This window comes from Heliconius melpomene, chromosome 1 (assembly GCF_056956725.1).
Source record: "Heliconius melpomene rosina isolate 202511_hmr_F chromosome 1, ASM5695672v1, whole genome shotgun sequence".
Taxonomy (NCBI): Eukaryota; Metazoa; Arthropoda; class Insecta; order Lepidoptera; family Nymphalidae; genus Heliconius; species Heliconius melpomene.
In genome coordinates this window covers 17,044,498-17,059,346 of record NC_140389.1, presented here as the reverse complement: position 1 = coordinate 17,059,346, position 14,849 = coordinate 17,044,498, and the positions used below count along the sequence as shown (strand labels likewise).

Sequence of the window (14,849 nt, the reverse complement as noted above, 5' to 3'; positions counted from 1 at the left end):
TAGTAAATAGTGATTCAGATATTTCTTAAGAACTCTCTGTCTGTTTAAGATTTCGTACCACACAAGGGAAAAACGGAACTAGCTATATCCTATTAACTACTTAGTAGAGGTAACCTATTGTTAAAACTCTCCGTTTATCACTTTCCACCCAATATTTCATAAGGCTCACTAAAAAAATCACAAAACAAATTGTCTACACCCCAACATTTTGTATTCCACTGTCAGTATGCAAAATAACTTTACGCACTCGCATTACAATTTACGTCAGCGAAATCTTAAAGGGAATTACGTCGTAGGTGTCGGAGATACGAGCACTTCTACACACATACACATATGTCCCGAGTCAAATTTATCCTTAAGACATAAGCTGTCACATAAGTTATGTAACGCTATCGTCGTACAGGTGGTTTTGTGTTCGAAATTAATTTGATAAGCTTTATTTATTTGTGGCTCTATTTTTTTCTAAGTTATGTATGGTAACAATTTCACTTCAGAAATATTTTTTGTTCATTTAATTATTTTATACTTTTTTAGAAAACGTTTTTTAGAAATTCACACGAGTAAAAAATTAAAATCAGACACGATATGTCTCGATAATAAGGCGAAAAATTCGGAAAGGAGTGTCTTGACACTAAATTCTCACTGCCTACCCTGCTATGCGGGAGAAAGAGTGAAAACCGCTAACAAAATAAACCAGAAGTATAGATAAATAAAATATTCCTAAAAAGTCACTTCGCGTAAGAAATGCTTCATTCTAACCTTCGTTTGGTTCTTTATATTTGTGAAAAAAAAAATCTCATTAAAATATCACGCTTTAACATTACACCTTTTAACCTACTTTTACTTGTAGATGCAATTAATTTTACTTTCCGAAGTGAATTAGAATTGGGTCATGAGAACGTACCTACTATACTATACGAGTACTGAACCTGAGCGTATAAATTCAACCGAATGTAAGTAAATTATAAAGTACTTTTTCCCGCATAGTAGGGTAGGAGGTGGGGCTTTCTGCTCGATTTTTGTTTGTTGAGTAGCGGAACACAACGCCGCATTTTGCCTACCAGAGTCTAGAATAGATTTTTTGTTTTATCCTGTATCCCCATATAGCAGCGTAGGCGTACTAGCAACATAGTATTATGACACTCCGTTCCCATAAAGACTTTCGTTCCCCACTTTTCGCAGAATTCTGGAGGCATCCTGTGTTCAGTGGCGAGTGACCTCCTACACGGTCTACAAGAACGTTAATAAACGGGATTTTTCATTTTACGCCCTAAAATCCACGCAAAGTTACGGGCAACTACTGTATAAAAATTGGTATAGCAAAGTATGTGCTTATGCAAATTGAAGGTGGAGAAAAAAGTCTGCTTATGGAGTGATCCATTCCTCAAGATCAATAAAAATAAGAGCGTATTTCTTAGTGGGCGGAGGTGCAAGAGGTGCGGGTTCAAATACCGCTACAATCAATATTTTATAAATTTTTCTAAAACATTTTTCAATCCTCAGAGTTTGAACGTGTTCAATATAAATAACAGTCTATATATAAGTGTCATTTGTAATTATGACAGCAATTCTCAACACTAATTGTTAGCTTTGTCGTCGCAAATTGGCGAAGGCCACAATTTCCTTTCCAGACTTTAACTCTCGGTTACTGGTTTGTCATTTCTTGGAGCGCTGACTTTGTCGTTCTCGGTTCTATTGTATATTGCCTATTCTATTTTGGAACAAATAATTCTATTTTAGTACGATATGGTTCTATTTGAGCACCGTTTTGATTTAAATTGGTGATTTGTAGAATAATATGAGACAATATTGTGCAAATTAATATTTATAACATTAAATAAAACTCTGATAAGATCGATCATCTTTTTATTGTTTTTTTTACAGCTCCACGCCCCACTCTCATGTAGCAGGGTAGGTATAAGGAACCAGGAAAAGGGGAAGATGTAAAAACACTCCGTTTCCTCACCCATATTCGAGATAGTATGTGTTGAATGGCGGAGCTTCAAGTTTAATCTTACCAGAAAGGCGAAACGGTAACAGTACATTCCCTAGAGTGATGGTTTAAAATTAAAATATTAAATAATTTCTAATAGGCCTAGAAGTTAATGAAAATACTAATCCAACTTTAGCAAAAGCTAATATACGAGTATAGTGCACGTATTATTCATCTGTATGGTACGGGTTTGATTTCCCCGGGGAGTGTTGATACTTCCGCTACGCCACTTTAATAATGTATAGTATTCTATACTACACTACACATTATCTACGACTCCTTGTAAATTTTACTAATGTTATTGTAATTGCTATATTTTGTGTGAAGGTAAAAATGCTAAAAAGATTTTAATTAATTTTGTAACAATTAATTACATATAGTGAGAAATTAGCTAATATTTTGAACAACTTGTCCAATATGTTGTTTTAAATTAAAAAAAAAACAAAAGATTCGAAAAGATTAGTTTCGTCACTCAACACGGAAAGGAAAAGCAGCACGCCGTTCCCTCCATCCGCGCGTAATGTCTCTGAAAGGAACGAAAAGTACAAAATAGAGTATTTTGATATTACGTTGAGTCCGTCATGGCGCAAGGGCACACGTGTGCAACGGTAAGCGCGACGGTTGTGGTTGTTCGATTCCCTCTTGGGGGACAACATATTTAATATTTTCATTTCCTCGCTTTGGTAACGGGACAACGTGAGGCGTTGAGTGCCACCGCTCAAACCGCAACGTCTCGAGAATTCGGCGGAAAGTGGAGGATGGAAATGTCTTAACACTACGTTCCCACGTTTTTTCAGTCTACCCTGCTGTATGCGGGATACAGAGTGAAAGAAAAACAAAAACATTTTGTTGTTTATCTTCTCTGCTAAATAGAAAAGGGCTATTATGCCATTAAAAACCCATAAAAGTTTAAATTAATTTAGTGCAACTAATGCATATAAAATGATACTTGACGAAGCAACTTCGCCACACAGAATTAACCACAAAATATATACGTATGTATAAATTGTTTAAAACGGTCGAGTCTGTGAAACATTTGTATACGACAGTGAGAAATTTTAATGATGTACTTATTAAGGGGGGCACATTGTCTCCGGTAAAAGCGCGGCGTTGAATTCCGTCACTGAACACTCAATGCCAGCAGAACTCGGCGTATCGGCGGTCTGTGGGTTATAGTCACATGCCTGTGCCCCTGCGCCAATACTGACCTCCAAAATTATTTCTTATTATATAAATACCGAACACAGTATATAAACAACTTTCCGGAGAAACAGACAGAATAAAAAAAATCTTTGTAGATCCACAACTTTAACAATTAAGACAGCAATCAAAATTAATATGAAAGATGAATTACGTTGTTTTAAAGTACAAAATAAACGTATGTAGCTCTTTTGCCAAATTGGTAACTTTTTTTATTTAAAATACAGGCGGTAAAAACGCTTATTTGTTAAAAATACCAGATACATATATTCCAAGGGGACATAGGTTCAATTTATTTGAATTTCTATAAATATTTAAAAACAGTCATAGTCGCTCGCTTGTGCCTTGCGCCGTGACTGGCCTCAAGTAAGCTTTGTAACGAAAAAAAAAATGACTGTCTTCTTCTATATATGTCACGCTAGTGATGTACATGACATATATTATGTTATTTTCTTCGCAAATATATAAACTGGGTCACGATAAGCATGTAAGCCTCACCTGATGGCGTCACGCATAATACGACACGCCGTGGGCTATTTTATATCAGATTTTATGATATTTCTGACATTATTATAAATTATTATAAACTTCCATTTTGTTATTCTTCCATTATATAGAAGTAGAATATAGTAGTTATGCAAAGATCCTAGTATCGGCACACTCCTTTCTCCACTGAAAGCTATAGTGAAATTAATATTATCAAAATTTATCAACATTACTTTTTTAAAATTGCTACCTCGTAGAATTTGTTTATAGGCGTTTGTTTTTAAGTTATATTTTAATAAATATATTTTTATTAAGTACTGGTATGTATCTTATTTTTGGAAAATAGAAAATTAGAACGGGATCTTTTTATCTTCAGTGTGGAATAACTTAAAAAAAATAAAGTATAATGAAAGTACTTGTATTTGCTAATATGACGTTTCACATATAATTTCGTTGGTAGTTATGGCTGACATCACTTGACGATAAAGAACTTTACAGTAGGTAAGTGACCGGTCTACGAGCTGAAGCTAAGCTTGCTGCAGCAGGATGTAGAGCGGAATAGATAACGAAGACTGATCGAACTCCCAACATCGCGTGTACACTGTAAGTCAAACGTATATGAGATTTACGTTACACATACTCTTTTAAATATAATCCACATGATGCATTGAAACAAACAACTCTATTTCTCTTTAAACGTAATCCGGTGTTATTTGTTAGGCACAACCCTTGCGCGATGGCTCAGCTCGGTGACAAATAAAATACTAAGTCCTAGTGCTGGACCAAGAATGTAACAAATTACCCTGGCGCTCACTTCTGACTGCTCTTGTCCTATTTATAAGAGAATGCAACCATTTTTCCTAAAAAAAATCTAGAAAGCGACTGGGAGACTTCTGGGTAATAATTCTATTTAAATTATTTTCATTTCTCTTAGTAGATAAATTACCAACACCGAAACCTGGGGTTTAGGTTCTCCATTTTCAGCTTATTTGAAAACATTGCACCCCCCTCTTTATTTTATCTGTCCAATTCCACAAAATATTTGATATTTCTCTGTTTCAAATTTAACTTCATAGTCATTCCTTTCAATAAAACATATCCCAAGTGAACGACATTACTACACAACTCTATTGAAGTTCCGCCCCTACTGCAGTACTGTACAAGTTTTACTAAAATAAAATAATATCAGCGAAATGCAAAACAGTCCGAGTTCCGATAACTTGGTTTTGTCCGTGTATTGAATTTGTTCGTGTTTTATTCTGTTTTAATGGTACTGCGCGAAGTTTTTATGTTAACTTCACTTTATGGTAATTTAACTATGAATCTGTAAATTTCATTGTTGGACTTTTGTGTTATTTATTAAGTTCACACTACGTCCCTCATATAGTAGGGTAGGCAGAGGGAAACTAGTGTTACGACACTCCGTTCCCACGCACTGAAAGCTTGCGAGATTTCACATACACCAACACATACAAACACGGCAAGTTAAATAAAAGCTTGTAATACATAGAAAATTATCACAAACATTTATAATATATTTCATTTTGTACAAAAAAATACTTAAGCCTTATTCTTTAAACGGCCCTGCAAGTAATGGGAGACACGTTAAACAAAAGGAGGAACCTTACTAAATGACCTTTGAACTTTGTATAAGATCGCTTGCATTTAACTTTGATAAACCGGAACGGTTAAATCTTTAGCTTAAATAAATAATAAGCTTTTTAGCTTAAGCTTCACGGTCTATCCCGCATATATCAGCATTGGTGGACAACGCGTTCCTCACTTTAATGTGATTAGAGAGTGACATAACTCTTAATTTATATTTAAGATATCTGCGTTCATATTTGAATAATTTATACCACTTTTCATTCATAAACTTTCAATTCTAAACGAAGTGATATAATTCACTTCTGTCCACCTGTCCTACTTGACGTCTGACACATTAATTACAGAGTATTAAGCTACATGTCTAAAATATTGAAAACTTTGTGAGCTCCTCGACTCCATCCTTGACAACTTGTCGCAGATACAAGGAGTCATGTGACGTCACGCCGGCAATCTCGTGACATGACATGTATCGGTAGGAAATGGCGACGTAATGAAGGAATCATAGCTGCTGTACTGCTAGGAAATAAGAAAAGTGAACTTGTGTTTATGAATCGCATGGATGTGGCAAAATATTTGATTATTCTCTTTTTCTTTAATTATTTTTTTCCCGTACATTTTTTACGCTTCACATTGTATCCTGCACATAGCAGGGTAGGCAGCGGAAACCTGGAACCACGTAATTAAGACCCTCCGTTTCTAATAACACATTTTTGTTCCCCACTTTCCGCCGAATTCTGCGGGCATTGCGTGTTGAGTGGCGGAGGTCAACGCTGCACTTTGACTCGTTACCAGAGCGAGAACATATTATATAAATAAGTATTTAATGGGATAGAGGATAGAGGCAGTCGTAGTTAAGCCCTTAAGAGGCACAACGTAAAAGCAACTGTAAAAGACGATTGTAAGTTATATCTCCATTAGAAGGAATGATTGGTTGTCAGCTTCCCACAGTGGCAAGACAGCATGGGCGTTGAATTCCGCTTCTACACGCAACGTCTCGATGAGAACAGAGTGTCATAGCACTACATTCTCTATGCCTACACTGTTGTGCAGAAACAAGTATATATATATTGCATAAATAAAAACAACACAACATATCCAACGTTTCCTAGCTCGGTAGCGTATGAGAGTTGATTAGATCGTCTTGCAATTCTGTAGCGCTCTACAAATTGTCATCGCGAGTTGTTTCCCAATCAATACGTGCATTATTGAGTTCTCGCACAGCGGGCTGTTGTCTCCTGTTACTGTAGATACTGTAGATATAGAATCAAGCACCCAGTACCCTACAGTAGCTATATTTGTAGTAGATATACACGAGTATGTATGTTGAGTATAGACAAAGAGCAGCGTTAAGTGACGCCACTCGACACGTAACGTCTTAAAAATTGGGCAGGAAGTAGGAAAGAAACGTCTTGAAACTAACGGACCCGTGTTACCCGCTATTTATTATACTGCATACTACTTTAGGGAGCAGAGAGATGATAGAGAATGATGATGATAGATATAATTAGTTGGATCGGAACCATCTACCATCGGGTCCTTGTCTATTATCGATTAAGTAAGATTGCCGAAACAAACAGGAGCATATGAACGGAGCATTAAAGGAGAGATTCTGTCCGGCCCATACATCTCGTGTACTATATCTAAAGAATCTTTATGGTTGAACTTAACGTTACCTGACGAACCCACAACCCTCAAGTACTTACTCGTATAACTAATCACTTGTCAGCTCCACCACGACAGCACATGAATTCGTGTACCCGCTAAATGCTAATTTCGCCATGTGACAAATTTGATTACGCCCATCATCCACTCGCCGCAATCACGGCTAACGAACGGCAACCCTCTCATTTTGAATTTATATTTTTGTGTAAAATCAACCTCCAAATTAGAAGAATATACGTAATTACTACCCCCGGCTTGTATCCTGTCATTATGAAGGTTGGCATGTCTGACCTTTTAATATTTATATTTACTAAGGCATTTAACGTTTAAACTAAGTGTGAAAATGATAGTTTGATTTAAATCTTTTATTGCTTCGTAGCTTCACGCCGTATATCGCATATACGTCTAATTTTGGAGATATTGGCGGTAGTCGGCACCGTGCTTTTTTACCTTGTTATTAGAAGGTATAAGAACAAGAAAATGTATGCCAGAGAATGGAAGCCGAAGCCGAAGCGCTTAAAAAAGTTTAGGTATCTATAAATACTTCACATCACTTACCTACCAAACACAGAACACAAGTAAACTTCGTAATAAATACTTGTGATTTAATGAAAAATAAATAGTCCGTAGGTAACGGGCGGGCCGTGAATCGTATCGGATTACGAGCACGCTAACGAGCCAACTCATTTCGCTTTTTATTTCCACGCTGAAATTCAGACGTAACTTAGCTTTACATAAGTGGACCAAGTCTAATAACCAATTGGATAAAAAATTTAAATAAATATTTCTGTTTTTTATTAAATTTGTAGATTGATTGATTGATGTAAGTACTTGTTTGAACTCGATGGTTGTAAAAGTATACTTATTTATTTTGCGGTATAGATGCTTCTCTAGTTCATATTTCTAACTGACTGAATACAGAGAATTCAATGCCCCGCACACATCGAAAACTAAAAAATGGTCGTCTTGATTCTCAATAAATGGACTGCCAACAGAAGAAAAAGTTTTCAATTAGATTTTTTTCTTAAATTAGATTAATTAACTTTCTAATATTAACCGTTTCGACCAAATAATCTCCTTTACTTTACACACATACATACCTACATACGTTATGACATACCTACTTTATATTATTACAGATTCTAAGAAATACGCTCAGAAAACAAAATGCTATCTGCTTAGTACTATTTAAGGAACGGGTAGATCATATGGTATAGCGCGCACTAGTGATTTTTGTCACCGTGACTGTTGCGTCACTGTCACCGTGTACATTACACTAAATGAAGGTGCGCGCATTTGGATACGTGACAATTGGGTGACTTTTTGTCTTTTTGTCTGTCACCGCGTCCATAGATTTGTATGTCCGTGCGCGCATTAGCAACTAACACCCAATATTAATAATGTATCTCCTATCTCCAGTTAACGTCTATCTCGTACTGTCCGACATATCTATCCAATCACTAACCTGCATGCCTACCTCCATCTCTGTCTATTTCAATCTATGGTAGCAATTTTTGGATTAGGATTGGTTATTAACATTGGGCGTAAATGTCACTTCGTTCGCCCTCCCCCTTGCGGTTTCCATACTAGTCGTCTTCCGCATAAACATGAAACAGCAGCGTGTTGCATTGCAGCACCGAATGGCGAATTTTTATTTCAAGAATGGCGTCAAGTTCATCACCAAGGCAAAACGTGTGTTTTCATGAAGATGAAATAGACAATGACAATACTGATTGACGAAATTGAGAGAGATCCATTATATCAAATGTAAAAAATTTCGTCACTGTCATCGCAAGTGCGCGCAGTGTCGAAAAGTATGGTGACATGTCAGTGACAAAAAATTTATTGTCACCGTGACAAAAGTCACCAGTGCACGCTATACCTAAGGCATAGCAGAATCGTTTAATGAAGCAACCTAATACTGAATAGACCCATACATCTAAACTAATCACTTAAATATTATTTTAAAATGACTGACATACTCTATTATATACTATGGTTTTTGTGTTATAAATATGTTTTATATTGAAAATTTTATTAATTATTACTCTAAATAGTTACGTTTAATAACATAAGTAAAATTTTACTTTCAATAATTTACAGTACGTATTTAGCGCTGCTATAAAGTTAAACAAACCTCCATCAACGTCCCACCATAAAAAATAAAAAAAAGCTAACTGTCATTCAGTTGTCATAGCCTGTCACTGTCAAAACTTTCACCAGCTGACAATGACAGGTTTTTGTGTTGAATTGCGATGCAAAATTTAACAACAATTCCGCAAAAATCATGGCGATGAGTTATTTAACTGAAAGCGAAGCCCCGCGCGATTTTCGCGTATCTTCTACTGAAAGTGACGGCCATTATACGAAATGTATACTCTGTTATACTGTAAAAAGAAACTTTTACTGCTCTGATTGTGTAAAAAATGGTAATTTTGTGCACACCTCAATGCCTTACTCGGATAGGTAAGTTTACGCAATTCCCACATCTTTATGAGTCATTGACTTGACTTAAGGTAAGTTAATTAGATTAAAATATTGGGGCCTTGAATCAGGGAAGTTAAGTTTTAAGTTATGTTACACTTTAAATTATTTCGCTCTATATTGCACAACTGACACAATAAATTCTAGTATTTTTTTAATTAAATTAAAAAATTTATGCAACTAATTACTATCTTAGTGCTAAGGGGAAGTAACTACATTCTATAGATTATAAGTGATGAATTCTATGTAAAGATTTAATTTTTACATTAAGATATATATACAGCTTTACAATAAATCAAGAATAGTGTTATTTTATTTGATATGTTTTTTTTCTATTTCATTCTGGTAACAAGACAAAGTGTGACAATAAGTTACACAGCTCAACATGCAATTTTCTGAAAATTGAGCAATGTTTGGGTAACAGAATGTCTTAACACTCGGTTTCACCTTTCTACCTCACTAAATGCAGCTGAATACATTATGAAGCTGAAAAAGACATATTAAAATTATAAAAAGACATATTTTAAACTTATAAAATCTATATTTCAGATTTTCTGAGAAACAAATGAAATTAATGAGGATCAAACTAAACAGACAACATATATTAGAAAGATGTGAAAAATTACTAGCACCAAAAATAAAAAAAGACATACTTTTAACTGAAACAAAACAATCTAGGGATAAATTAGACTTACTAAGACTTGCAATTGAACAACGAAGATCTATAATAGATGTAAAAAGAAAAGAACTTAAGGAATTAAAGGTGTTAAATAATGAATTAAAGTTAAAATTACCAAGATATCAAAAGAGGGTGTCGAGTTTAGGCAAACATGCCCAAGAGGAGAGAATAGAGTTACAGAATAAAATAAGTTTATATAATGACCGAGTTCAGGCATTAGCTGCAATGAGAAGGTCTAGGATACGACAGCTAACTAGATATATATTTCCTATATATATGAGTTATGATTCTAGGTAATGCTTCTTTTATTTGAAACAATATAAATATTTAAATCTTCTAGGTAATAATGAGTTACATTTGAGGAACATTATACAAAGTACAAAGTATGAACCTAAAAATATCAGATTGAATAAAGAATGTTTTGATTTTGAATTTAGATTACTAAATAAATCTGTTCATATCTTTATACACTTTCAGTATTTAATTTAGAAGAATACTTTGATTTTTGTCATAAAGCAATGTCTTATTCCTATGACTAACAGGAAATTTGCTTCCTTTGCTTGCTTCACACTATTGTCCACACATAGCATGGTAAGCATAGGGAACCAGGGTACTGGTGTTAAGATCCCTGAGGCATTGCATGTTGAGTGGCGGAACTCAAAACAGCACTATGCCTTGTTCCCAGAGCGAAGAAATGAAAATATTAAATATTTCATTCCCATGAAATGACATTTTTCCATTAATTCTCTTGTTTCAATTACAGTGACAGTATAGAGGACCTACAGTTTGTAGGTGAAGACGCTGAAGAGGAGACCCCAAAAAGAACTCAACTACACATTGTAGCTCCATGGATAGACATTGACGCGGATTACACGCAAATGCAAAATTGGGGTATATATCTAAACCAAAATATTAGCTTTTTTTATTCTCTCATTGATTCCCATATGTGCAGGGTAGACAGAGAGAATAGTGTTGAGACACTCCAATTTTCGAAACTTCTAAATTTTTGTACTGATTTTTGGATCAACTCCAAAATGGTCGTGTCGGGACAGTAATCAGTAACTATCCAACAGCATTACAACAGCTCTACAGCCCTATTAATATATGACATATTTTTACATATTTTTTTTTTACTTTGGCTTTTTAAGCCAATTAAGAAAAAGTAAAATATATTTTATAATTAAGTAATTTACTTAATATAAGATAAACCCTGGTAATGTACAGTTGAGATAGCTTAGGTAACTTTTATAACTTTATAATAAAAAAAAAACAGTAAAAGAAATGTCAATGCATAAAATATTTTTAATACTATAAGTACATGACGGTTTAGAATTGAAATTTGTGTCTGAAAACAGAAAGGACATTCAAAATTTATTTTTTCACTAACAACAATCGTTTTGTCACAAATTATTTTCAATAAAAGTTAACTTCTCGACATTTTCCTCAACATCACATTCTCATAATCCGGTTAGGTATCTAAACAAGTAATCATAAACAAACAATCATAAAAGCATAAAAATCGCACTCAATTGCGCGAAGCGCGCCAAATTCAAAAGGAAAAAATCTATTTTACATATTTTTAAGAAAAAAACATTTAGGATACTGTAAAAAAAGTAATAGAAAACTAATCTACAATCTTTTTGTTTTTATGTGTCTGTCTGACTAACTATTAAGTGATGTAGGCGTAACTATTAAGAGATTAAATAACAGTTTTAAATAATGTATACAAACCAGTCAAAGTCAGTAAGTTATATATGTACTATTATTACTATTTCATTTTATTTTTATTCGAAATATTTACTCTCATACATATATAAATAAATTTAGATTGAAAACAAAAGGAAAAAAGGGAGTTAATGTAATTTGAATAAACATTTACTTAATATAGCATAATTTAGTTTGTTTCTCTCCAGTGTCACAGAACAGGGACAAGGAAACGGAGTGTCCGCCGGAGAGTGCGCTGTGTCGGTGCGGCGCCGCGCTCGGGCTCGCCGCGCAGCTAGTGGCGCTGCTCGCCTGGACGCTGGACACCAGGCTGCCACACGCTGTCACACTTAGGTGAGCCACTGCTACTTACATACACACATGCTCTATCCCGTATATTGCAGTAGAAACATCGGGGTAATTGAATAGTCGAGTAGTTAAATCTCACATAGTTTGAAAAGGTATTGCTGAAAGAGATGAGTGAAAGCAACCAATGGTAAATAAACACTAATTTATTCAATAAAATATTGATAAGAAAATTATGTTTGACTGTAAGCGCTAATGTTGTGGATCTATATTTAGATTTTTACTCATGCGAATGAAGTATTTTTATTTCCTCCTTCTGGGGTAACAAGATAAAGCGCAGTGTTAAGTTCCGCCATTCAATACGCAATCTGTTCAAAATTGAACATGGGGGACAGAGTCATAGCACAAGTCTCTCTCTGCCTACTTTTTTGCAAGCAAAAGTATAAAACGGTTTTTTTTAATAAGACCATTATAAACTTGTTCTATTTTCATTTGTGCCTCAGCGACTACACTGAGCCCCGCAGCTGGCGCGCGTCCATAACACGCGTGCGCGCCGCCGCGGCCGCGCTGTGCGCCCGCGCTGGTGTGCCCGCACCCGTCTTCCCCGCCGTGTCCACGCCCGCCGCTCCCCTGCCGCCCCTCGCGCCCCTCGCCGGACTGCACCAACTGGCGCTGGCTGCTGTAGCTGACGATCCGGAGTTGGGCACGTAAGTGTTTCAGTTTTAGAATTTAATTGTACTGAACTGATTAATATAATTGTTATATATTCTAAGACGTGTCTGTGTCCCATTTTTATTTTAGTAAATACAGAGTGTATGCATCTAAATAATCGAAAGGTTAACTGTAGCTAATAAGTGGGAAAAGTTAATGTCGATATTTATCCAGATAGGGGTTCCATATGTTTTCAATGATTTTAACTGGTAGTTCAATGGATATTTAGGTACTAGTAAGTCTATTAAGTTGAATACATAATAAAAATTGACAAGGGAACTTACGAGTAACTACTGAATTATTGTAGCTCCATTGTATGTCTTTAATACAAAACGCCTACTGTATTATAATAAACTTAAGGCAAAAAATTACTAGCGCAAGCCCAAAAGTTAGGCTGCATTTGTAATTTTCTATACCTATGTGGAAAAGTAACGTACGTGTAAGTATTTTTTTAGGTGCATAATATACTTATTTATATGATACCAACACAGAAACAAACAATATTCAATTTTATGTCTGCCTGTCTGTCTTTCTGTTTGTCCAGACCATCTGAACCGATTGTTACAAAATAAACATTGAAAGTTAGAGGGTGTTGATGAGTAACAATACAAGCAATAGGCTATTTTTTAATCCTGCAATTCTCGCGAGGTCGAAATTTAAGCGAGAAAAATTGCGTTTGCTCAGCGCGCTTTATTAGCCTAGCTAAATAAATGTGGAATGAATAAACACTTTTTTTATACCCCAATATCTTTTTCTTAAATACACTTAAATAAATATTCGTATAGTTCAAGTATAAATAATTTGAAAATAACAATATATCAGCGAGGAGGGGTGGTGGTCGCGCGGCACGGGGGGTGCGGCGGGCGCGGCGGCGTGGGGCGGCGCCGGCGACGACCTGGACGAGCCCGAGCCGCCCGAGCACCTGCACTGGCCGGACACCGCGCAGGTTCGTTTACAAAGGAATATTTCAATTCAAACGTTCAGACAAAGAAATTCTTTATATTTAAAAACTCGTAGAGATTTATATATTTTAAACTATTTTAGATACTCATACATACACGAAAACACTAACACACTGAGCAATATCATTTAAATGGGCAAGCTTATCTTTTTTCATTTAATTTTATTTTGTTTCATTTTACTTATATTATTTAATGTTACCCTTTTTAATCTTCTATTTTTCTGACACTGTTTTAATGTTTAAATGTTAACGCTACGCTGCTGCAGTTTGTAACTTTAGCAGTTGCAGTGCAGTAGCATTAGACAAATATGTTGATATTTGTTTAATGCTACTTTCTATTTTTTTCCCAATAAATTTTATCTTATTTATAATTTTTAACAGATTTATTTACTACAGTCAAATTATAAATTAACATTTCAGATCGAAGAAATAAGCTGCACGCCGCCTCCAGCGCCCTCCCTCGTGACGTCAGCGGCCGCCTCCATCGCCTCCATGTGGAGGGGGTGGACTAAGTAACTCTACTTACAATGTCTAGTCCAAAATTATAGTTAAGCTAGCCTAGCTCCGGCTGGAAGATGATGGGTGTGTGGATTTTTAGAAAGAGAATGTATGTTATATGTTTAGTAAAATGCGGTCTCCGAGTCGTGGCCGCCCTAAAGTTAGCTGTTTAGTTTCGCTTTACTTTCTTCCCGAGTGAGCAATGCGCAAAAATTCAGAAAATCTAAGCATTTGACCGTACTCTACCTACACTTATTTGGCAGCCAATGTTTTAATAGATATAAAATAGTACAGTTTTGTTGTTATTTTTATTGTGTTGCCATAAAAAATGAAAAGTTCATTTTTTTTAAATTATTTTAATTAATTTTAAAATTTTGTACTCTAATAGACAGTAGTTGTATGTTCATTCCATCAAAGTCATAGCGAATACTTTTAATTGTGACACAATTAGTACAATATATATTTTTTTATATTTTTGTATTTTTTTTATATGTTCTTCAAAGAAAATTATATCTAGTGACTCAAAAGTATTCAATATTTTCAGCGCTTATTTTGTA

The 14,849-nt window shown here is 35.1% G+C and overlaps 1 protein-coding gene across 1 annotated transcript; it reads left to right on the top strand.

Annotated features, from left to right (window-relative positions):
* The first annotated feature begins 9,152 nt into the window (after positions 1-9,152).
* Atg14 (autophagy related protein 14) lies at positions 9,153-14,764 on the top strand. The gene is made up of 7 exons (XM_085194157.1): positions 9,153-9,415; positions 9,983-10,405; positions 10,876-11,003; positions 12,026-12,170; positions 12,626-12,829; positions 13,656-13,779; positions 14,215-14,764. Exons 1-7 carry the CDS (start codon positions 9,237-9,239, stop codon positions 14,308-14,310), a joined length of 1,299 nt encoding a protein of 432 aa, XP_085050283.1. The 5' UTR covers positions 9,153-9,236; the 3' UTR covers positions 14,311-14,764.
* The last annotated feature ends 85 nt before the right edge of the window (positions 14,765-14,849 follow it).